Consider the following 27,532-nt stretch of genomic DNA (forward strand, 5'->3'; position numbering starts at 1 on the left):
TCTCTCATGGTGATCGAAGCTCATGGTAAATGTAGCATTCGATTTCACTTTTAGTTTCGGGACTACTTTAGAGTTATCCAAGTCGACGCGTTAAATTCAAAGTCCGATAACTCAGATTTGTTTACCAACAAAAATCACACATCATCGCCAATAAATGAAGTTTTCGTATCTATCTACTGACGATTTACACAAAAGTAAGTATACTGTTCTCAACGACAGTTTACCGTGCATGCAAGATAGAAATCAAAATCGTTGTGTTCACGTGCTTGAGTGAACACAGAACTAAATTTTGGGCGTGATCGTTTATCAAACAACATTTTTTGTATTCTTTTTTTAAAGAAAAGATGCATGCGCTAAAATATAATTGCGCTAATGTACTGGCACTAGCGTTTGCGCTAAAATACGTATGCGCCAAATTTTCTCGTTTTACAGTATACCTACTGATAACAAAGGAATACAAATAGTTGTTGAGGCGAAAACATTCTTGCACACACTTGTGACATCCAACAAATCTAACATAAACCAAAAATTTAAAATAAAATCTAAATAGAAAAGCACCAATGTGGAATTGTGTTCTTTATGATATAATAATGGGAGATAACTGGGTTTACTGCATCGTGTCAACATTAGGAGGGACAATCATATGCAATATCAAAGACACTCATAAGTATTGTGTCTCTAACACTCACATGGTAAAGTATGACAGCAAAATGATCAACAAAACAATGCTTATCTACTAATATGAAAATCAGATCCCTAATTCTATGATTGTGTGAGTAGAGATGCAATTTACAACCAACTTTTCCTGTGGCACATGTGCATGGATTCTAAGCAACAGTAAAAAATAATCATGCAAGAAGCAGAATCATTATAGAATGTCATCTAGATTTTGTGTGTGGAACTTTAACTGTACATAAAGGCTGTCATAATCTCTAGTTGATACAATACAACAACTTGCTATAGAATTTGTCAAATTTATACCCCCCCCCCCATACACCTTCAGTTGAAATAATAAAATCTCTTTAATGACATTGATTTACTAAGTTTTTTTTACCATATATTAACTAACCGGTAATGCACAAGTATTTAATCTCAGTTTAAAAATGTATATGCCCTACGAATCCACTCTGGCACAAAGAATATTTAATAATTTACATAAAAGCCATTTCATGTTCATTACAATTTATTACCTGTGTCTACTTTGCATCTCATTATAGAAAGAGAAGATTCCAATGGTTAAAACACACAAACAAAAAATAGCACTTTAAAACATTAAACAGCATGGCAAAAAAAATAAATATCTAAATTTCACTAATGTTAACAGTACATGTACTGTACCTGCATCCATGAAATATTTTGTTTTCTTATGTGTGATATTTTCGAAAAAGGAAGAAAGTAACAGCAAGCAAACATAAAAAATGTCATCAATGGTGTATAAAATTGATTGGGATCACAGATAAATTGTTTCCATGTGTGCATGTGTGACACTGATTGAGATGTGTGATGTTCTAGGATCATAGAACTCTGATGGTGGTGTAGGGTATCATCCCAACTCTGAGGTGTCGCTGTGTATCTAAAAGTCAGATGTCCTATCTGGCCCATCAGATTGACGCTGTTCCGTTCACTAATCCCCGGAGCTGTTTCAATACAGTGTCAATGAGTTTTTTCTTGTCTCTTTCACCTTTTTTCAAAGCAGCAAATAGGTTCTTCTTTTTATTGTCTGTATTGTTTAATCTGAAATACAAATGGCACATTTCAGCCATGTACACAATGCAGAACCAAATCTAAAATAGGAGTTTCAGCTAAAACTCTTTCAATTTCAAGGACTATAACTTCAACAAGTGAAAAGCTGTCAATGTGACAGCAAACCGGGTTTTCTTTTATGTAAACTGTATCCATAATCCATGTCAACCCTTATCCAGTGAAATGGAGTACCCTACATGTTTATGCTACATTTTGCCAAAAAAATTGATCTGCAAAAGAACAACTTCCTATCTTGAGAACTGTAGGAGGAGTTATCCGTACAATGAGGGTACCCTATATGCAACATTTTGCCAAAAAATGACTAAGTTCAAAAGCTGGTATTTTTTCGATAAATTATCGGAAATCAAAATCCTAGCAATATGCACACCTCTGATATATGTACAATTGATCTGCAAAAGAACAACTTCCTATCTTGAAAACTGTAGGAGGAGTTATCCGTACAATGAGGGTACCCTTTTGGCAGCCGCCCGCCCGCTCGCCATTTTCACCATTTTAATAACCGGATTTTTCCGTTGGAAAACCCGGTTAAAAAAACAAGTAAAGTATTGTTTTTCAGATGATCCTTATCCAAATAATTCATAGATATTGATTTAATCATGTATCTTTTTCTCAATACACACATTCAAATGGAGCACAAGTGATATCTTAATGTTTCTCTTTGTTGAATTCACCAATATCAAAAAACATGTATTTACTTTTCTAACAGGCTTATGGCATCACTAGGTTTGACTCTGATATACTTGGACGTTGGCTGACCATAGTCTGCTAAATATATTGACCAATCCCAGTTGAGGAAAAGGTCCAAGAGCTGAAAGGCACAAGTGGTATACAGTAATATCACAAGCAATTACATGTATACATACATGTACATGTAGAATCAAAATTTGTGGCTACAAAAAAACTTCCGATATCAAACAAAAATAAAGCAAATTTATTGGCTACTAGTCAGTCCTAAGCAGAACTTCTGAATACTTTTAATGTTTCTCCTTGTCAACAATACCTTCTACAAATTGAGTGCAGGTTTTATGTGATGCACTGTTGAACTTTTGACATACCTGTTTGGTATACTAGATACATAAGGTAATAATATAGGAGATTTTTTAATAATATAGGAGTTCTTTTTCTATTTCCCAAAAATATAATATACACCATTTGACAACTGACACCTTTGAAAAGAGATCTGCAAACTGTAGTTTATAAAAACACCATTAAATGATTCAGTTTCTAATAAAATGTGTACCTGTCTTATATCAGCAAAAGCCATCAGAAGAGTGCCATCCCTTATACCAGGAACAGGAGCCGTGGCAGCAAATTCTGAAAGAAAAACATTACATTTCTTAGAAGGATTCTCTTTCTTTATTATACTTATATCTTTTTATAAACAAAGGGTCCTATGCTGAGTGACATCAACAAATATTAAAGTGATATCTATGTTGTGATTTTCCGGGATTGCTACACATTTTAGTTTACTGGGTTTGTACAAATGAATTTGGACACTGTTATAACTTTTCTTCTTCCTATAAACATTGTGCAAAAAAATTATTCAGAAAAGTCATTTGTGTTGGTAAATGTGATGAAATTTTTCAAGCAGAGTCAACTTGTACTTTTTTCTATAAGCTTCATACCCAATATGGAAAGAAATCAATGTGCTGATTAAATATTTTCATATCAAGTTCGTACCCTCAAGGACAAGATAATAGGAGGATTAAAACACACATTTTTCTTAAAAGTGGCCCTCCTTTAAAATTCGGTCTGCAAATCTATTGAATGTACATGTATACAAGTACTCATTTTTCCCCCCAACACTTACGTTCACACTGGATCAGGTCAAGGTTGAACTGTTGCAGCGCCCCCATGGAAACCTGTCTGACATTATTATCCATCAGGAAGTTCATCAGGGAAGTTGCCACATGTTTACACGCAGACATGCAGGAAGTTTTAGCAACCTTCTCCTGTAATACAATCAGACTTACTTTGGAACTTTATATAAAGTACATGTACAAGTTTCACAAATTGTTATCAACTCTATTTATATTATCTTTATGTATAGCTTTTAGATTCTTGACCAATATGAAACAGAAAAATGAAAATTTGAAAGCCAGAGGTCATAAATATGCTATTAACACAAGTATTAGGAAAACAAGTTCAAAATGTCTATGAAGAGCAATTTTCTCTTACCGGTACTTAAAAATTTTTTGCATTACATTTTATAAATAATTCTGCGAAATTTACCTTTAAAATTATTTGTAACTCTTGCTCTTCTTAAACATCAACATTGCAGAAAGCATCATGACTTATTATAAGGTGATACATGTACACGTACACTCATTAACATTATTAAACAACAACAATATTTTAATGCACTCGGAATTCTGTGGAATCATTAGAATTTGTGGTTGCTCAATTAAATATGGACTGCAATAGTCATAACCAAAACAGCAACTGCTGTCCTTTTGAAACATTAAGGTAATTCTTTACCCCCCAAATCTTCTAGCTTTAATCAAAATGCTCTAATAAACTAGGAACACAAATAAACATTTACCAAAGGGTTAAAACTTATATCCTGAAATATAATACCAAAGGTTTCAATGGAATGATGAAGGAAAAATCCCAACCTCATAAGAGCATAGGGTCTTATTTTTTAAATTTTTGTACAAGAGGGCTTATCTTTTTTATAAGTTGTTTTTTTAGGACTTTTCCAATTTCTCCAATTTTCGTGAAATAAATAAATAAATATAGAAACATTTTTGCACTTTAGGTAAGTCAGCCTTGAAAAACAATAAAATAAGGTGGCCAGAGGAAAGAAATGTTCAAAGACCATTGTTCATGAAGACCATTATATCAAGTAAAATTCCTGATTGTGATTCACTAAAAATGGTAATGGTAATTAAAGGTCAAGAAGGACATATCACTTACAGGGAGATTAGTGAAAGACATGAAGGTACTCTGGAGAAATGCCACAAGATCTGTGATGTATCCACTGGCGTGTCCCTTAGACTCTGGCAAAGACCAGTCATAGTTAGCTACAACAAAAAAGTTATAACATTGTAACCAAACTGACAACAAACGGCTCCATTATTTACAACTCACATGTAATTTATGTATTTAAGAAATAAACAGCAAGTTAAAAAGTTCACCGGGATATGAACTTAGTTGACACCGTGATCAAATCCTGTAAAGCCCTTGAAGGGCTTCTCAGAAGATTTGATCACTTTCATTATTTCTACAATTTTGTTATCATTTTTATATTGCAAAAAAATTAAAATAAAAAATAAAATAAAATAATGCAGATATCATGTTGCCATAAAAAAAAAGCAACAACCGGAATTTCACAATGAGAAGAATTTCACTCCTAAAATTTACAAAAATTACATGAAAATCATTAATGTGGAAATTTTCGATTCTGAGTTATGACTATAATATGTGTGAGAGAAAAAAAAGTTTTTTAAATAAATAGATATTTCTTCTCCCATTCCATTTACAAACAATTTACAATTAAGTTAGGGTGTATGATATTAGCGGAAAACGGTCTCACCTAGCTCTATAAACTCACTAATCTTCGTATTAAGCTTGCTGTAAATATGTTCCTCTGCATCACTCCTGGAATCCTGCACAAAAGTATCATAAAATCATCACCTTTTTAATTATAACAAATCTCATAGAAATAAATGTTAATTGAATCACATAAAGAATACAAGGACAACAGGGAAATGGATTTAATTTCATTGTCACAGTTTAAAATTAAGCGATGATTACTGCGGGTCCAACCTTAAACATGGACGTCCCATGAAGTCTGGCCATATGTACGCTATCACTCTGAGCTCTAAAAAAAACAAACAAACAAACATTTAAGCCATAAAGTTTATAATTTTGTTACCAATAGTTTAAGTTACAACTAAAGCTGTAGAAATAAACGGGATAAAAAATAAATTGTAGATAGGTAAGACCACTTACCCAGTGATGCTAGATATATATTCTTCAAGGTAACTACAGGACTTCTCCAGGTAATTCATATTTATAGCTATCTGTATCAACTAAAAACAAAACAAGAAAATGCCAATCAATTCATCAATTCCACTTTTTCATTCTTCATTCAGATTACACTAATTCACTAATTCTTAATTCATTTTACAAAAATCTCTCTTGCACTGTATGATAACATATGATACTTATATATATATATATACAAGTACATGTACCAGTATATTCTATGGTATGATATGTACCATGTACATGGCTATTCAAAATATTATTTATTGTAAATATACAGGTATAGAAGTTATTGCATGTACCTGTAACAAAGTCAAATCTCTTCTCTTGATTAGTGAAGACAAACAACTACCCAGTGTCCTGGTCAGTAACAGATTTGTTGATTTACGGATCATATCATCTATCTCTGTGTGGCTGAAACAATAATAATGCATGTACTAAGTCTTGTTGACAGAAATTTTACAATACAGTACTTCTACAAAATATATATAAGAAGGCAAACCTTAAGTGTAGATCAGCAGAAAATTTGAGGCAAGCATTGATATAGGCTTTGACCTGTGTGTAGATATTTGGCACAAAAAGGGAAAATGGAAATCTCTTAGGGAATGTTTCCTGTAAATTATAAAAAAGATACCAACATTACATTAAGAGGGCTTAATCAAAATAGAAGAAATATTTACTGCTACATATACATGTATATACTAAAAGAATTCAGAAAATTACTTGAACTTCATTTTTTTTTAGGTATATTATAACTATATCTTTTGAGGTAAAGAGGAAGGGATCCACTTTTGTACGGTGATAAATAAAACGCTAAATATCATCATGCATAGTATACAGTGAACAAACTCTGAAGCACAACATGCTTTTTTTCCAGGAGTGGAAAAGTATTCAAATGGTTTCAAAAAAAAAAAGAAAAAAAGATTTGCACGTCAGCATTAAGCAGCCTGGTTGGAACTTCCAAAACATATATTACTTAAAAAATGGTGTGTCATGCTCTAAAAATTGATAGTTGTCTTCCTTGTCTATAAAGTTTTTGGCAGAAGTTAATTTAAAAAAAACAGGTGGATAAAAGTGAACAAATATATGAATAAGAAAAACATTCATATGAAAAAAGGAACACAAACAAAAAAGACAACAAAAAACCTACATGTACTGAAAAAAAGGAAAACAAAAAGTACTTTAAATTTATATGAATAACTATACATGTAAATTTAAAGAATGTACTCTGTAGTATGCAAAAGTAAAATGTAATGAATACAATAAAAGAAATTAATACATATCAAAGTAAAACATTAATAAAAAATTTAAGATTTTGTCGTCAACTTGGAACTTTGAAAGCAAAAATATTTAAATTACCCTATTAATCTGTACTATTTCCAAATACATTCTGTGAAATATTGCTTAATAAAATATTTTTTTAAATATTTCCAGACCTACAAAATAATAATCCACTTAGCAAGAATTCTAAATTTTCCTACAAGACTTGTTTTCCAGCAAAATGGTAAACCACTGCACATGTGCAGTCTATTTTTTAATTAAAAATAATAAAACTTCTGTTTGTGTTGGAAGTCCTACCAGACTGTCTATGATCAAGAAATAATACATGGAATGTAACAAGATTGTTCATGATCAAGAAATAATTCAAGGAAGGAAAATTGAAGAAGGTACTTGGATCTTTTTTTTCAATTCAGGTTTTCTTGTAAATTTATTACAGGTAACCATTCCTTCATTGGAATTTGATAACAAGAACTTTGACAGAACTTGCATGGGATCTGACATTGACTTTGATGGGATATATTGACGACTTTGATGGGATTCAAAGATCATGCGTTTGTATTGTGCTTAATGTTCTCACACCTTTGACCGATAGTAATCCTTTTCCTAAAAGAAATTGATTAATAAACACACATCTACTTGTGGTTCCTTAAATTTCCTAGCATTTTGATATTTGATTTTCACTTTGAGGGCTCAAATCCCAATATTTATTATTTTAATACCAAAAATGATAACCAAATTGATGACCTCATTTCTGGGCAAACTTGCCTGCTCAAGCTCCTCATCTTGGAATGGAAACTGGGTCACAATGGCGGTGTACTCCTCCACGGACTCGACGTAAATGGGTGTGTAGTTATCCTCATTGAAGATCTCATTGAAGATGTCCACCCACTGTCTGGTCAGTATGTCACTGTACTGATCCCTAAAATCATCCAGTCATCAAAATCAGTACATATCTTGTCTAGATACTGTCGAATCATTATTTGTGGGGAAACTATGTTTGTGGCCTTTGTGTGTAACCCTTGCCAACGAATTTACATCCACACAATCATATATTTTTTAATATTTATTAAAATTATCCTGATTACACTACCAACAAAATTATGTTCCCAAGAACTAGGAAAATTTTGAAGATTGACCCCCATCAATTAAAATGATTCCACAGTATATCATGCTCATACAATTGTCTGAGGTGTTCTTCATACAGAATAAATATTTGGCTAAAATCTATTATTCCAACTTATATTTTATTTTTTACTATATATGAAAATAAATCTGTATGACTTAGTTATTTTTTTCTTTCTAAAATTTTTTTGAATTTAGGAAATTGAAAAGATATATGTTTCTTGATAAAAACATTTATCGACTTCCTCTTTTTGACAATTAAAAGTACTAGCAACATTTAAGTTGCCTATTAAACTACATGTGTGTATTTGAATACTACCTACCTCATTTCTAACAATAACTCAAGCAGATGTCCCACACTGAATCCATAACCCTGTCAATAAAAGTGGTACAGGGTAAAAGAGAAACTATTTTTTGTTTTGAGAGGAATGAATGTGAGAAGATAAAATACACCCCTCCCTTCAAAGAGAGTTCCACTTACCCTCAGTGTGTGACAGAACAACACTATCAGCTTCTTAATATCCAGCATCATCTCTGACTCCTTACACAATGCCTTTCAGTATAAAGTAAACAATTCTTTAAACAAAACATTTCATACTGTACATGTTCATGTTAAATACATTTTTTTTTAAAAAAATCAGAAATAGTGATATTATTGATTTCGAAAGAAAGCACTCGTCTAAAAAATCAAGTCACAAAATAAATAATCAAATAACCAAATTAAATGGATTAAATGTTTGTCTTAAAAAAGACAGCTAAAAATCAGCAAATCCTTACAGCACTTGTTCTGAGAGAGGCCGCCAGTTTGGAAACAGACATTTCCCACAGTTCATCCATGTAGGCTCGATTGACTAGTCCCTGAGTAGTACTCAGAATGTGATCCTCCACCACAAAAAAACTACAGAGACAACAAAAGTCGATTGTAATCAACTAATACAGTTAAATAAAATCAACTGGATGTACATGCTCATATTGAGAATATAGAGTGACAGCTTGAACACGTCAGGTTTCACTGAAAATTTTTACCCAACAATATCATGGAAATATCTTTTGAAGTTCTCAATGGATTCATGCTGAAAATGAGAATATAAAATTTTGATAAAGCAAATAAAGAGAATCTGATGCAATTTCTTAAAACAAGATGCATTAATATGACAGGTCACATTTTAAGCTCTTTAACAAAAGAAATGTTTGCTTCATGTTTAACAAAACAAACGTTTGTTTTCCTGTACATACCATATTGGATGGCGGTTGAAGAGAGAGGCGGGCTTGTTTCCGTCTTTGTTTTCGGTAGTATGTTTCAAACTTTTCTCTATCTCCCTGTTAACCAAAAGAAAATGAATAAAAATCTATATTGTAACAAAAACCTCTCTGATGCAACTTAAAACATAGACACACTTAAATTTAAGTTAAGCATATTTCACACTTTTTGTCCACAATACTTACCAATACAGTGTAGATATGAAGACATCTGTAGACAGGAGAAAAGTCTATCAGATCTTGTGCACTCAGTTCCTTTAAACAGACGAAGTTCATTTTTCAATCAAAAAAATATAAATTAAGATTGTTTTCACTTTTTATCAGAATTTTTTTTCACAACTAAACAACAAGCTAAAATAAACTAAGTTTTTGGCATTTTAACATACCCCCATATCATCTGCAGCACTGTCTGCAATAACTGACTTTTCCTTTCCCTCCTTTTCTATTTCCCCAGTGAAAGGATTGGGGGGTTTTGGAGCCCTCTTGGTTTTCAGCTTTTTATTTGACTGAGCAACAGCTGGGTCCATATTGTTTTGTTCTGCTGCCTAAAAATTAATAAAAAAATGTTATTACATGTATGAAACAAATAGAAAGCATTTTGAATCCTGCCAACTTGGCCTGCACATACATGTAGTACCAATCTGAGTCTTTCAAGCAATGAGCAATTTAAATCTTCTTTTAACTTTATTCCAATAAGAAAACATATCAATGGAAATTTATCACATAATCATGTATATTGCCCATTAAATAGCAAGAACCTGTAAACCTTAGTTCATCCAAAACCTACATGCTTCATGGCAATTTCTCCAATTCTTGCAGAGAAATTGCGAATGCTTTCCAAGAAGTCTTTCAGGTCGGACATGCTGGCATCTTTTATTCGTTCTCGTAGTTTTGGAATGGCTTCCTTCATAGTTTGGGAGAACCAGTGTGTCTCCACCCGGGGGAGATATGTGTGCTCTAACTGCTCTAGTGTTTTAAGTGCTGGATAATATCTGAAACGATTCACCAAATATTACGGCATGTAAGTGGACAATTTATAAAAAGCGAGATTTATCTTTTTTAGAGCAGTTATAAGAATTTGAAGATTTGTTGATGATTTTATTTTTTTTTAGATAAAATTTAGACACAAGACACACTTACCTTTTTGATGACATCTGTTCTTGGAGTTTTCCATACATTTCTAATACTGCAAGACCAATGAAGAAATTTGCTTAGCTGTCATCTCCAATAAATGTTTTGTTTAAATGTATTTTAATCCACTTTGAAACTTTGCTTTATGCTTATAATCATATAGAAAATTTTCAGTAACAAAAACAGAAACCAACCTGGTAAACACAGTGTTAGATTCTCTACAGCTGATGCAATGTTTCTTTGGACTCGCCTGCATTTGACAAGTTCTTCCCCCTTAGTTAATAATGGCTCACAGGAATCTTGAAGATGACTATTGACATCAGAAATTTCATCCTACAAAGTGTAAATATTGAACAATACACTCATAATGTATGTACATGTATAAAGTATAAAGACAGTGCGATTATTGGATGAGGTGGTTCAGGGCAAAATGATAAATCAGAATTATTTTCTAGGTTGATGCACCCCTGGTTAGAGCCCCTAATCTTTAAGTGCAATTGGGTCAATTTTAAATTGTTAAATGACGCTAACAATCAGTGCCCTAACTAACTACTGGCAATGTGTAACTTCTGATAGTTGGGGACTTCTATAAATGATTTAAGAGCATAAAATTTCATGTTTATTACATCTAATATATCATAATTTTTTTTTTTTTACTTTGTATTTTTGTAATGTTGTACCTCAATGCAACAAATGACATATCACGTCCCCTCCCCCTCTTCATATTCAAGGAAAGGGGCTGCAAAGTAATGCATGTAATGGGGTTAACGGAACTTCAAGAAAACTTCATGAAATGCCACACCTTAAGCTGGGCAGCATCACAGCTGACTTTCAGGAGTTCGCGGATGGAGTCGATGAACCCCTGGTAGTGGTAGTTACACATCCGCTCAATTTCCTTGTCATGGTTCTTGATGTGATCAGATAAACTTTCCTTGAATTTCTCCAGCTCATCCCCCTCATAGACAGCCCTGAAAGGGTCAAAGTAAAATTTAAACTAGAAAGGGTCAAAGTAAAATTTAAACTAGAAAGGGTCATGGTAAAATTTAAACTGAAGAAGTTAAAAATGTGAAAAAATGTGAAAAGCTAATAGACATACAGAAAGACAGATCAGAAAAATTCACTTGAACCTCTGATTCAGGTGAGCAAAAAATGCAAGATATAATAAAGAGAGGTTTTTTTTTAAGTGTCCTTAAGATTTTTAGATTAAAAAAGGAATTGACCACTTTAACACATAAGTGTATTACTAAACAAGAGTTTATTTCCCAGTATTTATTAATCAAACACTGATCTGCAACAGATTGTTGTGCATAAAATAACTCAAGAAACTAGGACTTATAATCTATTGCAGATTTAAAAATATTAAAATGTAAATCTCAGTTCCTTTTTCAATGAATCTTAAAGTACATTAGGGTATATTAACCAAACTAAGGAGGAGAAATACAAAACATGCACCGGCAACTTAATTTTCTACCAGTATAATTATCCAATATTTTATCTTTCATTATCTTCCATTTAATGACCTCCATGAATATCCTTAACTGTATTCATGAGATTTACATAATTATATGAGATAAAGTGACTGCTGTGATAACCCTGCTTTTAATTTGTTTCTGCAAGCAGAGGGTCAAAGTAAAATGTCTCCTTTGTCATAGATATGTCATAATAAATAAGATGCCACTACTTTATGCATTTTCAAAGGATAGGGCATTGGCTAGTGGTAGTTTAAGATGACTTCAAACTCATTTTTATGAATGCAAATGCACAATAATCTATCCATTTAAAATGGTAATGTAGTTACAGAGATGCCACTGGATTTTCACTCATTACCAAATATCAGACTACAATTATGTAAACTGTAGAGTGCTCCCTAATTTGCATCCACGCTGTGTGACACAGTTGATAAATTGCTGATTTAAATGACTGATCCATTGATGGAAACAAGCATTGGAAGTGACCCCCTGACCTTCAATTCTACCAAATTATAGTACATATACATGTATCACTTACTGATGTGAATAATTGGATAACAACAAGTTCTTTACCTTTATCTATTTACTGGAAGCAACACATGATGAAAAATTGACAAACTCTTGCAGGAATTTATCACCTGGCCATTTAATTTGACATTTATTTAATCATTATTATTTAATGGGAATTAACACTTATTTTTGAAACATATGAACAAAGAAACTGGTTTCACGTTTTATGTTCTGCCAGTTGAGCATTTGCTTGACCTTTCACCACGTTTTCTGGTTAATAACAATATTTATTTACTGCATGTCTGTAGCTCAGTATCTGTGAAATATTCGGATGGACAACCTGGGAACTGCAGTTCAGTATGCATAAAAAAATTGCAATTTATAGTTTTAGACTGATTGACCTTATTTGCACAAATAACATAGAAATAATTATTAATCATTAAATTCTTCAGACAATTTACTACATGTACTGATGCCTGCCTCAGACTTCTCTTAAACACACTATCCAACCTTGGCAAATGAAGTCTGTTAAATTCAAGTGCATGCATGCAGATTCAAGTCACCATTTATGTCCAGTACAATCACTAGATTTGCTACATAGCCATGCCACATGCATACAAGGTGGTCTGTAGTTACTCAAACAATAGAATTGCATGATTTTCTTAAAACTGCTCAAAAGCAGTGATGTTTTAACTATCTTTGCTCTGGGTTGCTTTTGTAGAAGTACACAGTACAAATATAGGCTGTCAGTTTCTTACAACTTTTTATCCATTTTACATAAAAACGAAATAGTATAAAAATGCCTAATTAAGCCTTCTTCAGATGGGTAAATAAAGCTATGAAGGTAATCAAGCTATGTAATGGAATTTAGTGATTGTACTGGACCTACCGACCTTAATGTTTTCGGAAATAAGATTAGTCAGTCCAAACACATGCCAAAACCACCACAAGTTTTTACGAGCCATAAATTGCAACTTTTTACCATGTAAGAAACTGCAGCTCACAGGTCATCCATTCGAATGTCATATTTGCTGCAGGTTTGTTGCATATTATATGCAGTAAACCTGCTGCTAAATATTCATAAGGGGTGTGTGGACATGGACATGCTTCATGAACTCCTACAATAATTTTTCTTAATTAACCTGCTCGCCCCATCCAATGCACCGAAAAAATAACATCCCATACATGGATAAAACTATACAATACACAGGAGACACAGAAACTTCCAATGGCTTTTCAGGAAATATTATGACAGGTGCCTCGGGTATTTGGTTTCTGGTATTTTTGCATTCGAACGCTTCTCACCTGAGTGACGTGCCAAGTGGACCATCAGATGTTTCGATTTCCGTAATCAGGTGATCATGGTGAGCATTGATTGATTCTTGTCGCAAAGATTCTGCGTCTTGGACAGTGTCTGTCAAATTTTTCCAATCGGGGGGTTTCTTGGGTGTCACTTCCGTCGCCATCTTTTATTTTTCCCGTACCTGCGCATGCGTACACAATTTGTCTCCGAATAAGTTGCACTTAAACTTATTCGCGTTATCAAAACTCCACAGATTTCATACACAATAAATAAAATAAAAGGGATAATCAATACACCAAGACTTATACTTTTTAAGACATTACGTCACAAAACGGCGATTTGTTTTGTTAAATTGAATGTTTTGTTCCATTTGGTTGATACAAACAGCTCAGTGGTCTAAAGTATTGGGCTTGGGTTTTTGTTCATATTTACCGAATTTATTTTTTAAAAATTGTTATTTTTATCCAAATTGCATAATTTAAGCCTATCTGACTTATATACTTCTTGAGCATCATGTTATCTATCATACTCATATAATATCCTACTTGACAGTTTTTAGAAAGTTTAAACTATTTTAAGTGTAGTGAGCCACCTTCTTTTATTTCCTTATCTGAATCATAAATATAGTTTGTTAAAAGTATTTATTTTGCTTGCAAGATAATATATGACGGAAAAACTTTCTTATCTTGTTATAAAAGCTCTTTATTAAGAAAAAAAAAATAATTACAATTTCTACATGAATTAAAGGGACTTGGACACGATTTTAGATCAAAATTTCATTTTTTGATTTTTTAAATATAAAGGTTTACTTGCACATTTTGAATGATTGATAATAGTTTAAGTTATAAGAGAGATACAGAGGAAAGATTTCATTGTTATGTAAACATAGCTCGAGTCTTATATTTGTTTACAAATAATGTTAAGTATGGAATCAGTACCATTTCTTTGGCAAAATAATTAACTCATAAGAAACAAGGCAAATTAACTCGTTCAATGTGTTTATAAAATATATCATCAATTGAAAAAAACCCTGAGCAACATTTGATTGAAACTTAAAACAATAAAACACAAATGTTAACAATAACAAGGCTCGAGCTTTGTTTACAAAACAAAGAATTCTAAACACTGTATCTTGCTTATAACTCAATATGATCTGACTTTCAAATTTTGAGAAAGCACTAAAAATACCAATATTGACCATTCTAAAAATAAAAAATGGAAAAATAAAATTTGAAATTTTGAGCTCAAACCGTGTCCAAGTCCCTTTAAGATTTTTTTTAAGGTGGAATAGCACATCGTCACAAAATGGCTGACCGCTGATCGAAACGACATTTCGTTTTATTAAAAGGATTTAATGGACTTAAACATGTAACTTTCTTCATAGCCGAGTGGATAACGTGTCGGACTTGTGATCCGCACATCCCGAGTTCGTATCCCACAGGGGTTTTTGTCAGTTGTTACTTACTGGAACAATTATTTTAGATATTCATTTTTTATCCCCAAACTGCAAATTTTTCGCTTACTTGACATATGTACAGTTTATTTATCATTATATCTTCCATTATCAAAAAATTTTCTGCTAATTTGAGTGACTTTTTCCATGCAGGTGTGTTATTCCACCTTAATGCGGTAATCTAAATACATTAAACAATTATATAGCGCAAAAATCTTTATTTTTGGTATCAATTTTGAAAGTCTTTAGTATTATCTCAAGTTTTATGTATCAATATGTGCTTAAACTTACAATAGAAATACGTACTTATATAACACCCCTTTCTACGCAGAATTATTATAACTTTTTGGTACCGATCGAGTACATGTGGATTTTGGGAATTATCTTCACACGTAAAGCTCTTAATTCTTTATCGCTCATATAATACAGTTTGTAATCATTCATTATTGTATAACTACACAGGGTTTTGTCGTCTCTGATAAATAGAAAGAGCAAACAAAAATACATTATATATAACGCGATCGGTCAATCCTTTTCGGTTTTCCCTCTAAAATAACAGCTAACTACACGAATACATACATATGTAACACTGTCTAATTGAAAAAAAAAATGATTTTAATATGATATTTTCAACAATTTGTTCGTTTCTCGCTATTTCTGGCGTTCTCTCTGCTCTAATATTTTTCATAAACCGCGAGAACTTCGAAAGAAGATGGGTGGATGTGCAAAATGCCTATTTTAGGACGGATAAGATAATGAAAAATAAAATCAACATATCTCATAATTCTTTTTAAAAATTGTTCAAGACAATGTATATTTAACACAACATCGATTTTTAACCCTTAAATATGTTCAATACCTGGAATATACTGATTAAAACTGGTGAATGCGTATTGAAACCTCCAAATAGATTCATTTTTAGAAGTTCAATGTCCTTTCTTTTATAGGGTGGGTCTGTGCTCCATTCATTCGGTTCATGTGAGCTAAAAAAAAAAAAGGCTTTTTGGTTGAGGATTCGATACCACCAAAACTTGAGGCAATATTTTATTTTTGTCATATCATGTTTTAAATATTCAAACTAAATATAGTTAGAAATTGTGTTTTTTAAAACTTATATATAAAAAATAATAAAAAAAGATTTAAGTGATGGGCATTGACGCTATCTTAGTAACTATTCTTAAATTTATATCTAGGATGTGAATATTTCTTCCAAATGAAGAAAAAGTGTTATTCATCTTCAGGAATGCCACAAGAACACAAAGGCGAATTAACAATATATGACAAAGTCCCCCCTCCCTCGTTTTGATACCTATGTATTAATGTGGTGTGGGACACCTGTTGATATTAATGTGGATTAAAGTACATTAAAATTATAATACTTTCACCAGTTTAGAATTTTTAAATTTTACACTTTTTAACCAAAAAATAGCTTTAAAAAGTTTTGGAGAGGTAAAAAATGTAAAACCCCCAGCGGGATTACAGATTCGTAGTAATCCCTCTATATAACCCACTGCGCTACGCTGTTAGGTGACAATACTGAGAAAGAAACTATATACTTAACTGCTTTCAACAAACAGTGTAACGGATAGACAAGAGGCCCATGGGCCACATCGCTCACCTGAGGAACAATAGGTATGATAAAATGAGCTTAATGGAGTCATAATACAAACTATCTGGACTATGTACAATAATACATGTAGATCCTGTATAAATAAAATCCATTTTCCCATGGATATTCTTATGTTTATAATCATTAGTCCCTTTTCTAACAGGACGATTTTATAGTCATATCATATGTTGAGTATTGCAGTTCTCCAAAAGATCCTTAACAATAGTTTATATATGGGATATAAATGTACATCAAACTCTGAACCTTCTCGGGAGGCCAAAGAATTGTCCTGGGGCCAAAGTCTTAACAATTATAAAGAATCATCTGGCTGATTAGTTTCTGAGAAGATTTTTAAAGATTTACCCTATATATTCCTTTGTTAAACTTTGACCCCCCCATTGTGGCCCCACCCTACCCCTGGGGATCATGCTTTTCACAACTTTGAATCTACACTACCTGAGGATGCTTTCACACAAGTTTCAGCTTTCCTGGCTTCTGAGAAGAAGATTTTTAAAGATTTACTCTGTGTATTCCTATGTAAAACATCGACCTCCCATTGTGGCCCCATTCTACCCCAAGGGGTTATTATTTTCACAACTTTGAATCTACACTACCTGAGGATGCTTCCGAACAAGTTTCAGCATTGCCAGCTGATTAGTTTCTGAGAAGAATATTTTTAAAGATTTACTCTATATATTCCTATGTTAAACTTTGATCCCCCATTGTGGTCCCACCCTACCCCCGGGCGTCATGATTTTCACAACTTTGAATTTACACTACCTGAAGATGCATCCACACAAGTGTCAGCTTTCCTGGCTGATTAGTTTCTGAGAAGAAGATTTTTAAAGATTTACTCTATATATTCCTATGTTAAACTTCGATCCCCCATTGTGGCCCCATCCTACCCCTGGGGGTCATGATTTTCACAACTATGAATTTAAATTACCTGAGGATGCTTTCACACAAGTTTCAGCTTTCCTGGCCGATTAGTTTCTGAGAAGAAGATTTTTGAAGATTTACTCTATATATTCCTATGTAAAACTTCGATCAACCATTGTGACCCCACAGTACCCCAGGGGTCATGATTTTCACAACTTTGAATCGACACCACCTGAGGATCCTTCCACACAAGTGTCAGCTTTCCTGGCCGATTAGTTTCTGAGAAGAAGATTTTTTAAGATTTACTTTATATATTCATATGTTAAACTTCGACCCCCCATTGTGGCCCCACCCTACCCCCGGGGGTCATAATTTTCACAACTTTGAATCTACACTACCTGAGAATGCTTCCATACAAGTGTCAGCTTTCCTTGCCGATTAGTTTCTGAGAAGAAGATTTTTAAAGATTTACTCTATTTATTCCTATGTAAAACTTCGATCCTTCATTGTGGCCCCACCCTACCTCCGGGGGTCATGATTTCCACAAATGTGTATCTACATTACCTGATGATGCTTTCACACAAGGTTCAGCTTTCCTGGCTGATTAGTTTCTGAGAAGAAGATTTTTAAAGATTTACTCAATATATTCCTATGTTAAACTTCGACCCCCCATTGTGGCCCCACCCTCAGGTGAGCTAAAAAGGTTAAGTTTACAATACAGTAAGTTGTTAAAGTTGGTTTCTGGAAGAACAGACTTTGAAAATTTTCTTAATAAATATTGACATTTTTTTTCCTTTTATAAACTTAAGTTTTTAAAATCTGTGTACAAACATAGAATTGTGAGCAAATCTATGTATCTTGCTTATAATTCGAAGCTTAACACTCAAATATGGTTAGTAAATAGAAATTGTAAATAATTAAACACAAGAAACATGCACTATACATGTATAACAAATAAAGAACACAATTTATTTTTTCAAAATGAATCATATATATACATGTATATACCTACATATTTCCGTCAGCGATATCAAACTCTATTTAAACTGAATAAACTCGAGAAAATGCCGAGCATCTCAACAAAACCTATTGCATTAATCTACCATTACGCAAAAGATAATGCAGAATTACCGATAGAATGAATTGTATTTCAGTACCCCTACATCAGATTTTGCTTAATTTGCGCAGGAAAACAGTTAACTGTTTGATTTACCGAAGTCTCTGTTTGATTTGATATGTAAAAATCACGAAATACAGACGATAGTTTCCAGGTTACAAAGCATAAATAATGAAAACGAAACGAAAATTAGAACAAGCTAACACCAACGTCATGTGTGAAAACTGTCAACGCATTGAAATATTTAGCCTCAATTTACTTCACAAAATCGGCATCAATATAGCATTGAATGATTTATTTTTGACGTCGTCGTGTCAATAACTGCCGCCAGGTGAGCAGACAAATTATCATAACGCGCTAACGCGCGTTATTCAATTTGTCTGCTCACCTGACGGCAGTTATTGACACGACGACGTCAAAAATAAATCATTCAATGCTTATATTTACATTCCCTTACTGAAGAAATCAATGTTTACTTAAATAAATCGATATAAAGTGCAGATCACGGAGGGAGTGAATAAGTAACAGCAAGAACAGCTGTTTTGTAAAACCGGTTTAAACTGGTTTTCACATAGACTGTTGAGATGTGATCGACGAGCATAAAAATATAATCCATGATAAATAACTCTTAAACTGTTGCTTTTAACAATAAAGTCAACTTTTTGTTGAATAATTATAAAACATGGTGTTTTGACAACATTCATGAAATACATTTTTTAACCGATAACATAGAAATCACTGTTTGAGAACTACTTATGTAAATTAATCGTAAATTCATACGCAGTGAATAGGTGTTGCATTTAGAGGCATTTAAACATCACGGAATTTAATGGAAAAACACAGTAGAATGTAAATATTACATTTTGCATGTTTAAAAATTTCCCTTCATACGCGAACTGTTGCACAAAACAAGCAAATTCATCATAGTCAGATCGACCCTTTTTCGTATAATGTCATGGCTGCTTTAAACAAAGAACCTCGTTTTAGAAGTATGGAATCATTTTACCGGATGCCGAACCCGAAGCTATTAAACTGATTGAAACACGCCTTTCCTTTATTATTATTTTCGTAATAACTCAGATTAGAAACAGAATTACCTCTTAATTTTTGCAATTTATATTTTCCTTCCCATAAGGATAATTTATGCTGAACTACGTTGAATTTGCCTCGGTAGTTCTTGAGAAGAAGATTTTTAAAAATGCACCCCCCTTTTTCTACAGTTTCAAGGTTTTCTCCGGTTTGAATACAGATCGGACTTTTATTTCTGCAATTTATATTCGCCCTCCCATAAGGATGCTTTGTGCCAAATTTGGTTGAAATTGGATAAGCGGTTTTAGAGAAGAAGTTCAAAATGTAAAAAGTTTACAGACGGACAGACGGACGGACAGACGGACGACGTACAAAATGTGATCAGAATAGCTCACTTGAGCTTTCAGCTCAGGTGAGCTAAAAACCCATGGGTTCCGACGATGGGAAGTGTCTAATACCACCTAAGTAGGTAAAATGCTAAAATATTCAGAAAAAATTTACATCCCCAATTCATATAAAAGCTTACGACCCCTGTTAAAAAATCTACCAAACAGAGAGCTTCATTGTTGAAACTTCAGAGGCCAACATTTACAATTAATATGGTTCAATTTTGAATCATGAACTCCATGGACAAAAATGACAGTAAATCAAATAAAGAGGATAAAACAACCCGCCCCAGATGAGTTAAAGAATGATAATAAAACAGTTGTACATTTAAAGTTTTATACAAATAACAACAACAATAGCAATAAACTACATGTAATAAGAAGAAAAAGTGAACAAAAGCATTCTGATGGAATGTATATTATAGAAACAAAATACTGGTACGGTACATGACATGAATATGTTCATCAATACAAGACACACACACTGTACTTGGAAGATGTCAGAGAAAAAGTGTATACATCTAAAAAAGCAGCCATTACCTATTTTAAAAAACCACAAAACACAATTTAACAAATAATACTCTTATTCTTAAAAGGTACACAAGGCCCACAATGCTCAGATAAGCAACAATGGCCAACTGAGTAAACAAACTGAACCCTTGGTTTATAGCAAAGATGAGCCTCCATAATACAAAGGACCTAATGTTTGGAGCCATTGGTCATCCCTACCCTTTGTAGACCTCTTTGACCCCCAAAGTCACAGAAAGGACAAATTTAAGACTTCAGAACATTAGAATGCTTCTACAATAATTTGACCTAGTGAACTTTGAACTTAAAAATATATTTCATTGGTGAGGTAATGTTAAAATTCACCACACTACCATTCAAGAGTGTCAAGCATATTATCATTGCAAATTCCATTTTCACGTGCACTTTTCATCTGTCATTAAATTACTGTAACATAGAAGCAAACATAATTTTTCTATTTTAGAAGTCATGATGCACAACATAGTTCATATTTCATAGTTTATAAATAAAGTCCAGCCTTCCAGTTAGCGGGGTTCATTGCTTTATTTCATCATAAAAGTCAATGTGTGCTCCTGACTCAAATTTGGATGTCAAAACTTCACATAATTTGTCAATGGAAGTCTGCGGAGAGAGCAGCCCTCCTGAATTCAATGCATCTGAAAAAAAATAATAAACATACGAGGGTCAATCAAAAAATACGAAGACAATGTGGCTGTCTATCATATATTTTTCATGAAAGTTATATCTAACAGATTAATCTGTGCACCAACACTTATGTTATTGATATACGAAGTTTTAGTCCATTTGATGAAACGGTATTTTTGTTACCCCTTTTTAAAAACAACATGTTTTGTCACCACGGCGCACGGTAACGTTCAAAACATGACGTCAATATTAAACACGCACAGTTTATAGATAAACCCCATCTTTATATCACGCTAAGTCTCTTGTGTCTTTAACCTTACAATTTAAAATGACACTGAACCACTTAACATCTTATTTGCACACATTTGTTCGAGAATCATAAGTTAGTTCTTCAAAGTTTTCATTTTCTAACCGTCTGTCTCTTGGTTTACTGTAACGATAACCCTGAACGTCGGTTGACGTTACTTATTTTTTTACCAAATATTTACAGATATTCTACTCTCTTTCGGACTGTTTTATATTCAAAATACAATTACCACCACTCCCACAAAATATTTTACAGTTAAACACAAACTTGCAAATAATTGTTGACTTATTTTTTGCACCACTGAGCATTTTCACAGCTTGTGTCGGCTTTTTCCTGGGTTAAATCCATTTTGTTTGTACCTCTTGTTGCGCCGTGACGTCCGGCGACGTCGATGTTTTAAGTCAATTCTAAAGAGGACTATCTGTCTTTAGTTACTAATATCTGTTCGACAAAACAATATATCCCGTCTTTATTTGGAGCATATAATACCAAGACGAAACTTAATTTGAGGTTTCAATATTATTTGCTTTTAAGCCCAATTTATAGAGATATTACTTTCAACATTATATGGTTTATTGTTGACATAACACACATTTTGACCGTGCGCCGTGACCTCATTTTTGCAGGATTAGATTCTAAATAATTCTTAGAAATAAAGGAATTGAATAACTTTTTTTTTGCACATTGTTTGAAACTGTTGTTAAATTATGTCTACCAAATTTAGTAATGATATGACGTTAAGTAACATAGCTATGACAAAAGTCTTCGTATTTTTTGATTGACCCTCGTAGGTAAAAAAAAAACTAAAAATGAAGTGTCAATGATATAATTTTTTCATTTTTTGTTTAATAATAAAGACAATTGCAAAGCAATTTTCTTTACAAACTTGTATTACATATTCATGTACCATCTTACACCACCTATAGTAAGAACAATTAAATTGATAAGAACATTTACTTTGATAAACATTTGTTCAGCAGCATACATATTCTTAAGTGCATATAATACAAAAGCATTTTTACTACAAAAACATACCAATAAACATTTGTTTAGTTTCAGGATCTGCTGACTGTTCTCGACAATCTTTCTGCATGTCTGTTGCACAAGGGCCTGGTGCATAATTCAGGACCAGTATATCCGGGTCTTCCAGAGCCAAAGTCCGGAAAAACATGTCCCTAGCAGCTTTGCCTGTTTAAGGTTAAATTCTTTTAATTATGCAATCAAAATAAAGAAATAACAGTTGAACCTCATGAGTCATGAGAGAGAGAGAGAGAGAGAGAGAGAGAGAGAGAGAGAGAGAGAGAGAGAGAGAGAGAGAGAGAGAGAGAGAGAGAGAGAGAGAGAGAGAGAGAGAGAGAGAGAGAGAGAAGTAATGTTATCTCAAACTATATTAAGTATAAATATTAATAAAATTGTATAACCTGAACAGTAGAGACTCCATGATTTAAAAGGCTGTATTCCTGCTAGAGATGAAATGTTGATGATGACTTTACTTCCAACATCTTTGAAAGCTTTCAGGAATGCTGAATTTAGCAGTATAGTGCCAACAACATTGATGTCAAAGTTTTCTCTAACTTTCTTGGGGTCAGTCATTTCCTTGCAGTATTTTGTGATGTCACCTAGTGTACCAGCACAATGAACCATTACAACTTGTTCCAAATCAGCTAGAGAAATATTGTTGCTTTGTACAATTCCATCAAATAAACACTCAAAGTTTTCCTGTTGCATAATGCCTTGATCGAATACCTTTGTTATGCACAGCTGATCAGGACATTCAGATTGGAGGCTGGTCTTCACATTTTCAAGAGCTTTTCCATCACGAGAAAGAAGGATAAAGACAGAGCCAGTTAGAAATTTCTTAGCAAATGTTATGGAAATACATTCACCAAGACCTCTGCTGGCTCCACACACAACAACACATGATTTCTTTTGGAAAAGGTTCTCTGATTTCACTGAAGAAGACATTTCTTTAAGACCTCTGAAAATAATATTTTGATTAATATTACAAATGTTTAACACATGTAGACGATTGTACATTATATATGTATCGATACAATGATTAACTTTTATTTATCTAAAGATGAACCCCATCTTCCCAAGTCAAGAGTTTCTGATCCGCTCTGCTCTATGTTTATGTAGAGTGGAGCAGATCAGAAACTTTTGACTTGGGAAGGTGGATGAACCCTTATAAGATCTCATTAAAATGAGTATGTAGTCATTTTTAAATCAAAAGTCCAGGTATTTTCAGTAATACACTGAAAGGGTGTTAATTTCTATATTAACTCCTTCGATTAAACATGTACAATGCTCAACATAGCAAAGATACTAAAGAATGTTCAAGGTTACTGTTTCCGACTGTAATAGGAAAGGAGGAATGAGTATATAAATACAACGAAAACATATGGCTGGACCGGGAATCGAACCCGGGACCCCTGCAACTCTAGTCAGGAGCTCTACCACTGAGCTACCCAGGCCGATATCCATGGTCCATATAGCCCCAACTACTACATTCCTCCTTCCTTAAATAGTCTTCAACCCCGAAGACCCAACACAAGTTCACCTTGTCAGGACTTATATATTATACCGACACATTTAACAAATTTTAACAAGAATACACATTTCTGTCATAGAAGTACATCTGAAATCAATAAAACAGGGAAAAATCAAAGATTTCTTCATTGACACTTCATCCATTTTTACCTGGAGATATTAACATGAACAAAATCATTTATTTTTTTACAGAGATTAATATAAATGGAAATGTTTACATCTCTTCTCCATTCAAAAATACCCAGGACACCTCAAACAATTTTTCAATATTATCATCTGGGTACGGTAATTCTCATGTTTGTTGGCAATGCAAAATCTCCAGACTTTCTATTTTTGGTTGTGTATTGAAACCTAACATGATAGAGGGGCGTTTTAAAACATAACATCTGAGCATTTTTTATTTCATTCTAGTAGATGAATGTACAGTGGTTTGGGCACAGACATAATTATGATTATTTAAATTTTAAGCAGTGTTGGAAGCAGAAACTTGGGACAGAGTATAGTAGCTGTGACATAAATACTTCATGTGTAACAGGTTTGTGGATAACCCTAAAATTTTGACTTTTAAAGAGGATGATGAACAAATTAACAATCAGATATACTGTACAACTTTAGACATGGTTTCACTGACCATAATAAGCTGTTATTTGTCAAGAAAAATTCCTAACATTTTATACTCTGTCCCCTGATATCCTTGGTTCACATTTTGCTTAATTACTAATTATATATAAATACCTCAGGGTTCAAACAATGTTCATTCAAAAGTATGAACAATTTCTAAAAATTTTCTTTGGAAACGCCCCCTTTACCTTAATAATATCAGATTTTAATACACAGCTAAAAGAAGTCGATGGGGATTTTTTACCGGTACTTCAAAATTACCTGGATGATAAGATAATGTTGAAAAATTGTGCAAGCTAGGTATTCCGAGTGACTTCCGAATGGAGAAAAGATATCAAGTCATTCCCCAACATTAATCTCACTAAGAAATCTGTTTTCTATCCTGTGAATATTTTTTCTAGGGAAAAATGGTATATACTCTGTGAATTAAATTATCTTCGAAGTTTTCCCTTTTATTGATTTTAATTGCACTTCTTTCACAGGTATGTGAATTTTTATTAAAAATCATCCAAAAGTGCTGCATAAATATCGTAGGACAGACTATAGAATTACATGAATTTTTCCTATTTCTATGGTTAGTGGTCACAGATACGTAGATAATTGTTTAAAATTTTATTTTTATTAATTTTCTAAAAATAAAATTAACTTTTGTCCTCAAGGTTAATTTATTGCTTTTCTCAAGAACTACAGTCTACTCTCTCTTATTTCTTGTTCGTATACAGCAATACATGTACCTTTAAAGTTTTGCCCTAACTGCAAAGGGGGTGCGCCGACTTCAATTTTTTTTTCCAATACTTTTTACAGGCTTCCCAAAAAATTGGGGTATCAGGAGAAAACGTACCCGGGAGAAAACGTACCCAGGAGAAAACGTACCCAATCTCTAGGGTACGTTTTCTCCAGGAGAAAACGTACCCGGGTACGTTTTCTCCAAGAGAAAACGTACCCTATGAAAATCATAATTATACTAATTCATAGTTTTTAATATTTTTAAATAATTTTCCAATTCTACTTTTATGCATATTTCAATGCATAGATGTATAGAAATATATTCATTATATGAATAATATCTTTATAATAATTGTAGCAACTTTTATTTTAGTACCAATGCATGACCTGTCATAAAGTGTTATCAGTCTACTTCTTCTAATTATCCATTTAGCGGTAGCCTTACTGATTTGAGTGTTTTTATGCGAGATCCCGATTTTAATTTTAGTGATAATCAATTTAATACCTGAGCAGTTATTATTATGTAATATTATGTATTGTCTCCCCGCGCATGAGGTAAAAATATATTCACTCTCCACACATTATACATGTCAGTGGCGTCGGAAGCAAATTGGCTGTTCAATGTTACATCTCGAAGTACTTTCCATATATATATGAATCAAACAAATATTTAAAAGACTTGGACTTGGTTTTATTAAAGCAATCTTGTTTTATAGATAATTAAAAAAAATGTTTTAAAAAACTCGATATCGACTTCTTCAGATACTCATCATTTAGTTCTCCAAATGAGATTGCAATATAAACTAATTATTTAACGGTTCCGTTTATGGTGGATTGATTGTCGACTAATTAAAATGCTCAGGGCATGTTTGTGTATGTGTATGTTACAAATTATTGCATGCATTTAAGAACAACATGCAAGTTTTTGCAACAGCAACAAATGATACAAATGTTCATTGTATATTTTATTTTGTATCTGTGAAAACCATTATTTATTATTTTCATAGGGTACGTTTTCTCCTGGAGAAAACGTACCCTATAAATTGGGTACGTTTTCTCCTGGGTACGTTTTCTCCTGGGTACGTTTTCTCCAGCATTCAAAATTGGAAAGGGGGGCATGAATGAAAATTGAAATGGCACTGTTCCAGACAAAAAAATCATGCCACTTGTGTTTAGCAAGATTTTCTTGAATATTCGGGTTGACAGGAAAAAGCTACAAACAGCACAACTCTGAAATCTTCTTATCGTAAAAATCAAATGATTATCATTTTCAACCTACCGCCTGATGACAAATCGAAAGTGAAAGTTTTGTTAGCTTGTACGAATGCTATTCGATATATTCTGATAGCAACACGATAATTTAAACTTATTAAAATGGTTAAATCTTAAATTGATTTTATTTACTTAACTTACGTTAAATCATCAGTTTTTTCTCTCATAGGAGTAACAAGAATTTTCACCCAATTATTCACATGCCCTTTAACATCGTAATGTATAACGTTAACATTCTGTACATAAACATGCATGTTTATTTTTTTTATGAGGCATTGTTTTAATATTTTGAGGTATTTTCTGACAACAGAAAATGATTTTTGATATCAATTCAAATTTGACATCAAAAATGATTCTTTTTAAATCAGAAGTACCAAAACATTGATTTTTGCAACAAAAATTCGAGATAATATATTTGAAATCATAAAATGATTTTTTTGATATCAGAAAATCAAAATGATTATTTGATAAAGAGGATTTTATCACGTTTATCTCAATATAATTTTATTCTGGTTGTAAAGCGCCATCCGATTGGATAGAAAAATCTAGTTTTAAAATTTTTTATAACCTTGTTTGCACG

At 32.8% G+C, this 27,532-nt stretch overlaps 2 protein-coding genes across 5 annotated transcripts; both read right to left on the reverse strand.

Moving 5' to 3' along the window:
- Nucleotides 1-438: 438 nt before the first annotated feature.
- LOC128181283 (exocyst complex component 6B-like) lies at nt 439-14,023 on the reverse strand. Of its 3 annotated transcripts, XM_052849635.1 has the most exons (24): nt 13,833-14,023; nt 11,351-11,516; nt 10,743-10,881; nt 10,558-10,603; nt 10,205-10,409; nt 9,804-9,962; nt 9,604-9,672; nt 9,394-9,477; nt 9,184-9,230; nt 8,935-9,055; nt 8,639-8,710; nt 8,481-8,530; nt 7,801-7,954; nt 7,615-7,638; nt 6,257-6,366; nt 6,057-6,168; nt 5,719-5,798; nt 5,533-5,587; nt 5,300-5,372; nt 4,681-4,787; nt 3,575-3,716; nt 3,005-3,078; nt 2,460-2,572; nt 439-1,734 (listed from the first exon to the last, which is right to left on the reverse strand). In XM_052849635.1, exons 1-24 carry the CDS (start codon nt 13,991-13,993, stop codon nt 1,602-1,604), a joined length of 2,496 nt encoding a protein of 831 aa, XP_052705595.1. In that variant the 5' UTR covers nt 13,994-14,023; the 3' UTR covers nt 439-1,601. The 3 variants fall into 3 exon arrangements, with proteins under 3 accessions (XP_052705595.1, XP_052705596.1, XP_052705597.1); XM_052849636.1 differs by lacking the exon at nt 7,615-7,638; XM_052849637.1 differs by lacking the exons at nt 439-1,734; nt 7,615-7,638 and having other exon boundaries at nt 2,456-2,572.
- A 6,591-nt stretch (nt 14,024-20,614) lies between these two features.
- LOC128179838 (sepiapterin reductase-like) lies at nt 20,615-26,985 on the reverse strand. 2 transcript variants are annotated; one of them, XM_052847492.1, is made up of 4 exons: nt 26,960-26,985; nt 23,205-23,761; nt 22,819-22,971; nt 20,615-21,487 (listed from the first exon to the last, which is right to left on the reverse strand). In XM_052847492.1, the coding sequence occupies exons 2-4, from the start codon at nt 23,746-23,748 to the stop codon at nt 21,366-21,368; spliced, it is 819 nt and encodes a 272-aa protein (XP_052703452.1). In that variant the 5' UTR covers nt 23,749-23,761; nt 26,960-26,985; the 3' UTR covers nt 20,615-21,365. The 2 variants fall into 2 exon arrangements, with proteins under 2 accessions (XP_052703452.1, XP_052703451.1); XM_052847491.1 differs by lacking the exon at nt 26,960-26,985 and adding an exon at nt 25,689-25,904.
- Nucleotides 26,986-27,532: the final 547 nt, after the last annotated feature.

This window comes from Crassostrea angulata, chromosome 4 (genome assembly GCF_025612915.1).
Source record: "Crassostrea angulata isolate pt1a10 chromosome 4, ASM2561291v2, whole genome shotgun sequence".
In the NCBI taxonomy this organism is placed as follows: Eukaryota; Metazoa; Mollusca; class Bivalvia; order Ostreida; family Ostreidae; genus Magallana; species Magallana angulata.

Excerpts from the sequence above, each read along its gene's own strand:
- LOC128181283 (XM_052849635.1), bottom strand. The coding sequence starts at position 13,993 with ATGGCGACGGAAGTGACACCCAAGAAACCCCCCGATTGGAAAAATTTG. Across the intron at positions 5,588-5,718 it reads TATATATCTAGCATCACTGG|AGCTCAGAGTGATAGCGTAC; the intron begins GTAAGTGGTCTT and ends TGTTTTTTTTAG. Across the intron at positions 3,079-3,574 it reads TGACCTGATCCAGTGTGAAC|AATTTGCTGCCACGGCTCCT; the intron begins GTAAGTGTTGGG and ends TTTTTCTTTCAG.
- LOC128179838 (XM_052847492.1), bottom strand. The coding sequence starts at position 23,748 with ATGTCTTCTTCAGTGAAATCAGAGAACCTTTTCCAAAAGAAATCATGT. Across the intron at positions 22,972-23,204 it reads ATGGAGTCTCTACTGTTCAG|GCAAAGCTGCTAGGGACATG; the intron begins GTTATACAATTT and ends AACCTTAAACAG. Across the intron at positions 21,488-22,818 it reads AACTAAACAAATGTTTATTG|ATGCATTGAATTCAGGAGGG; the intron begins GTATGTTTTTGT and ends ATTTTTTTTCAG.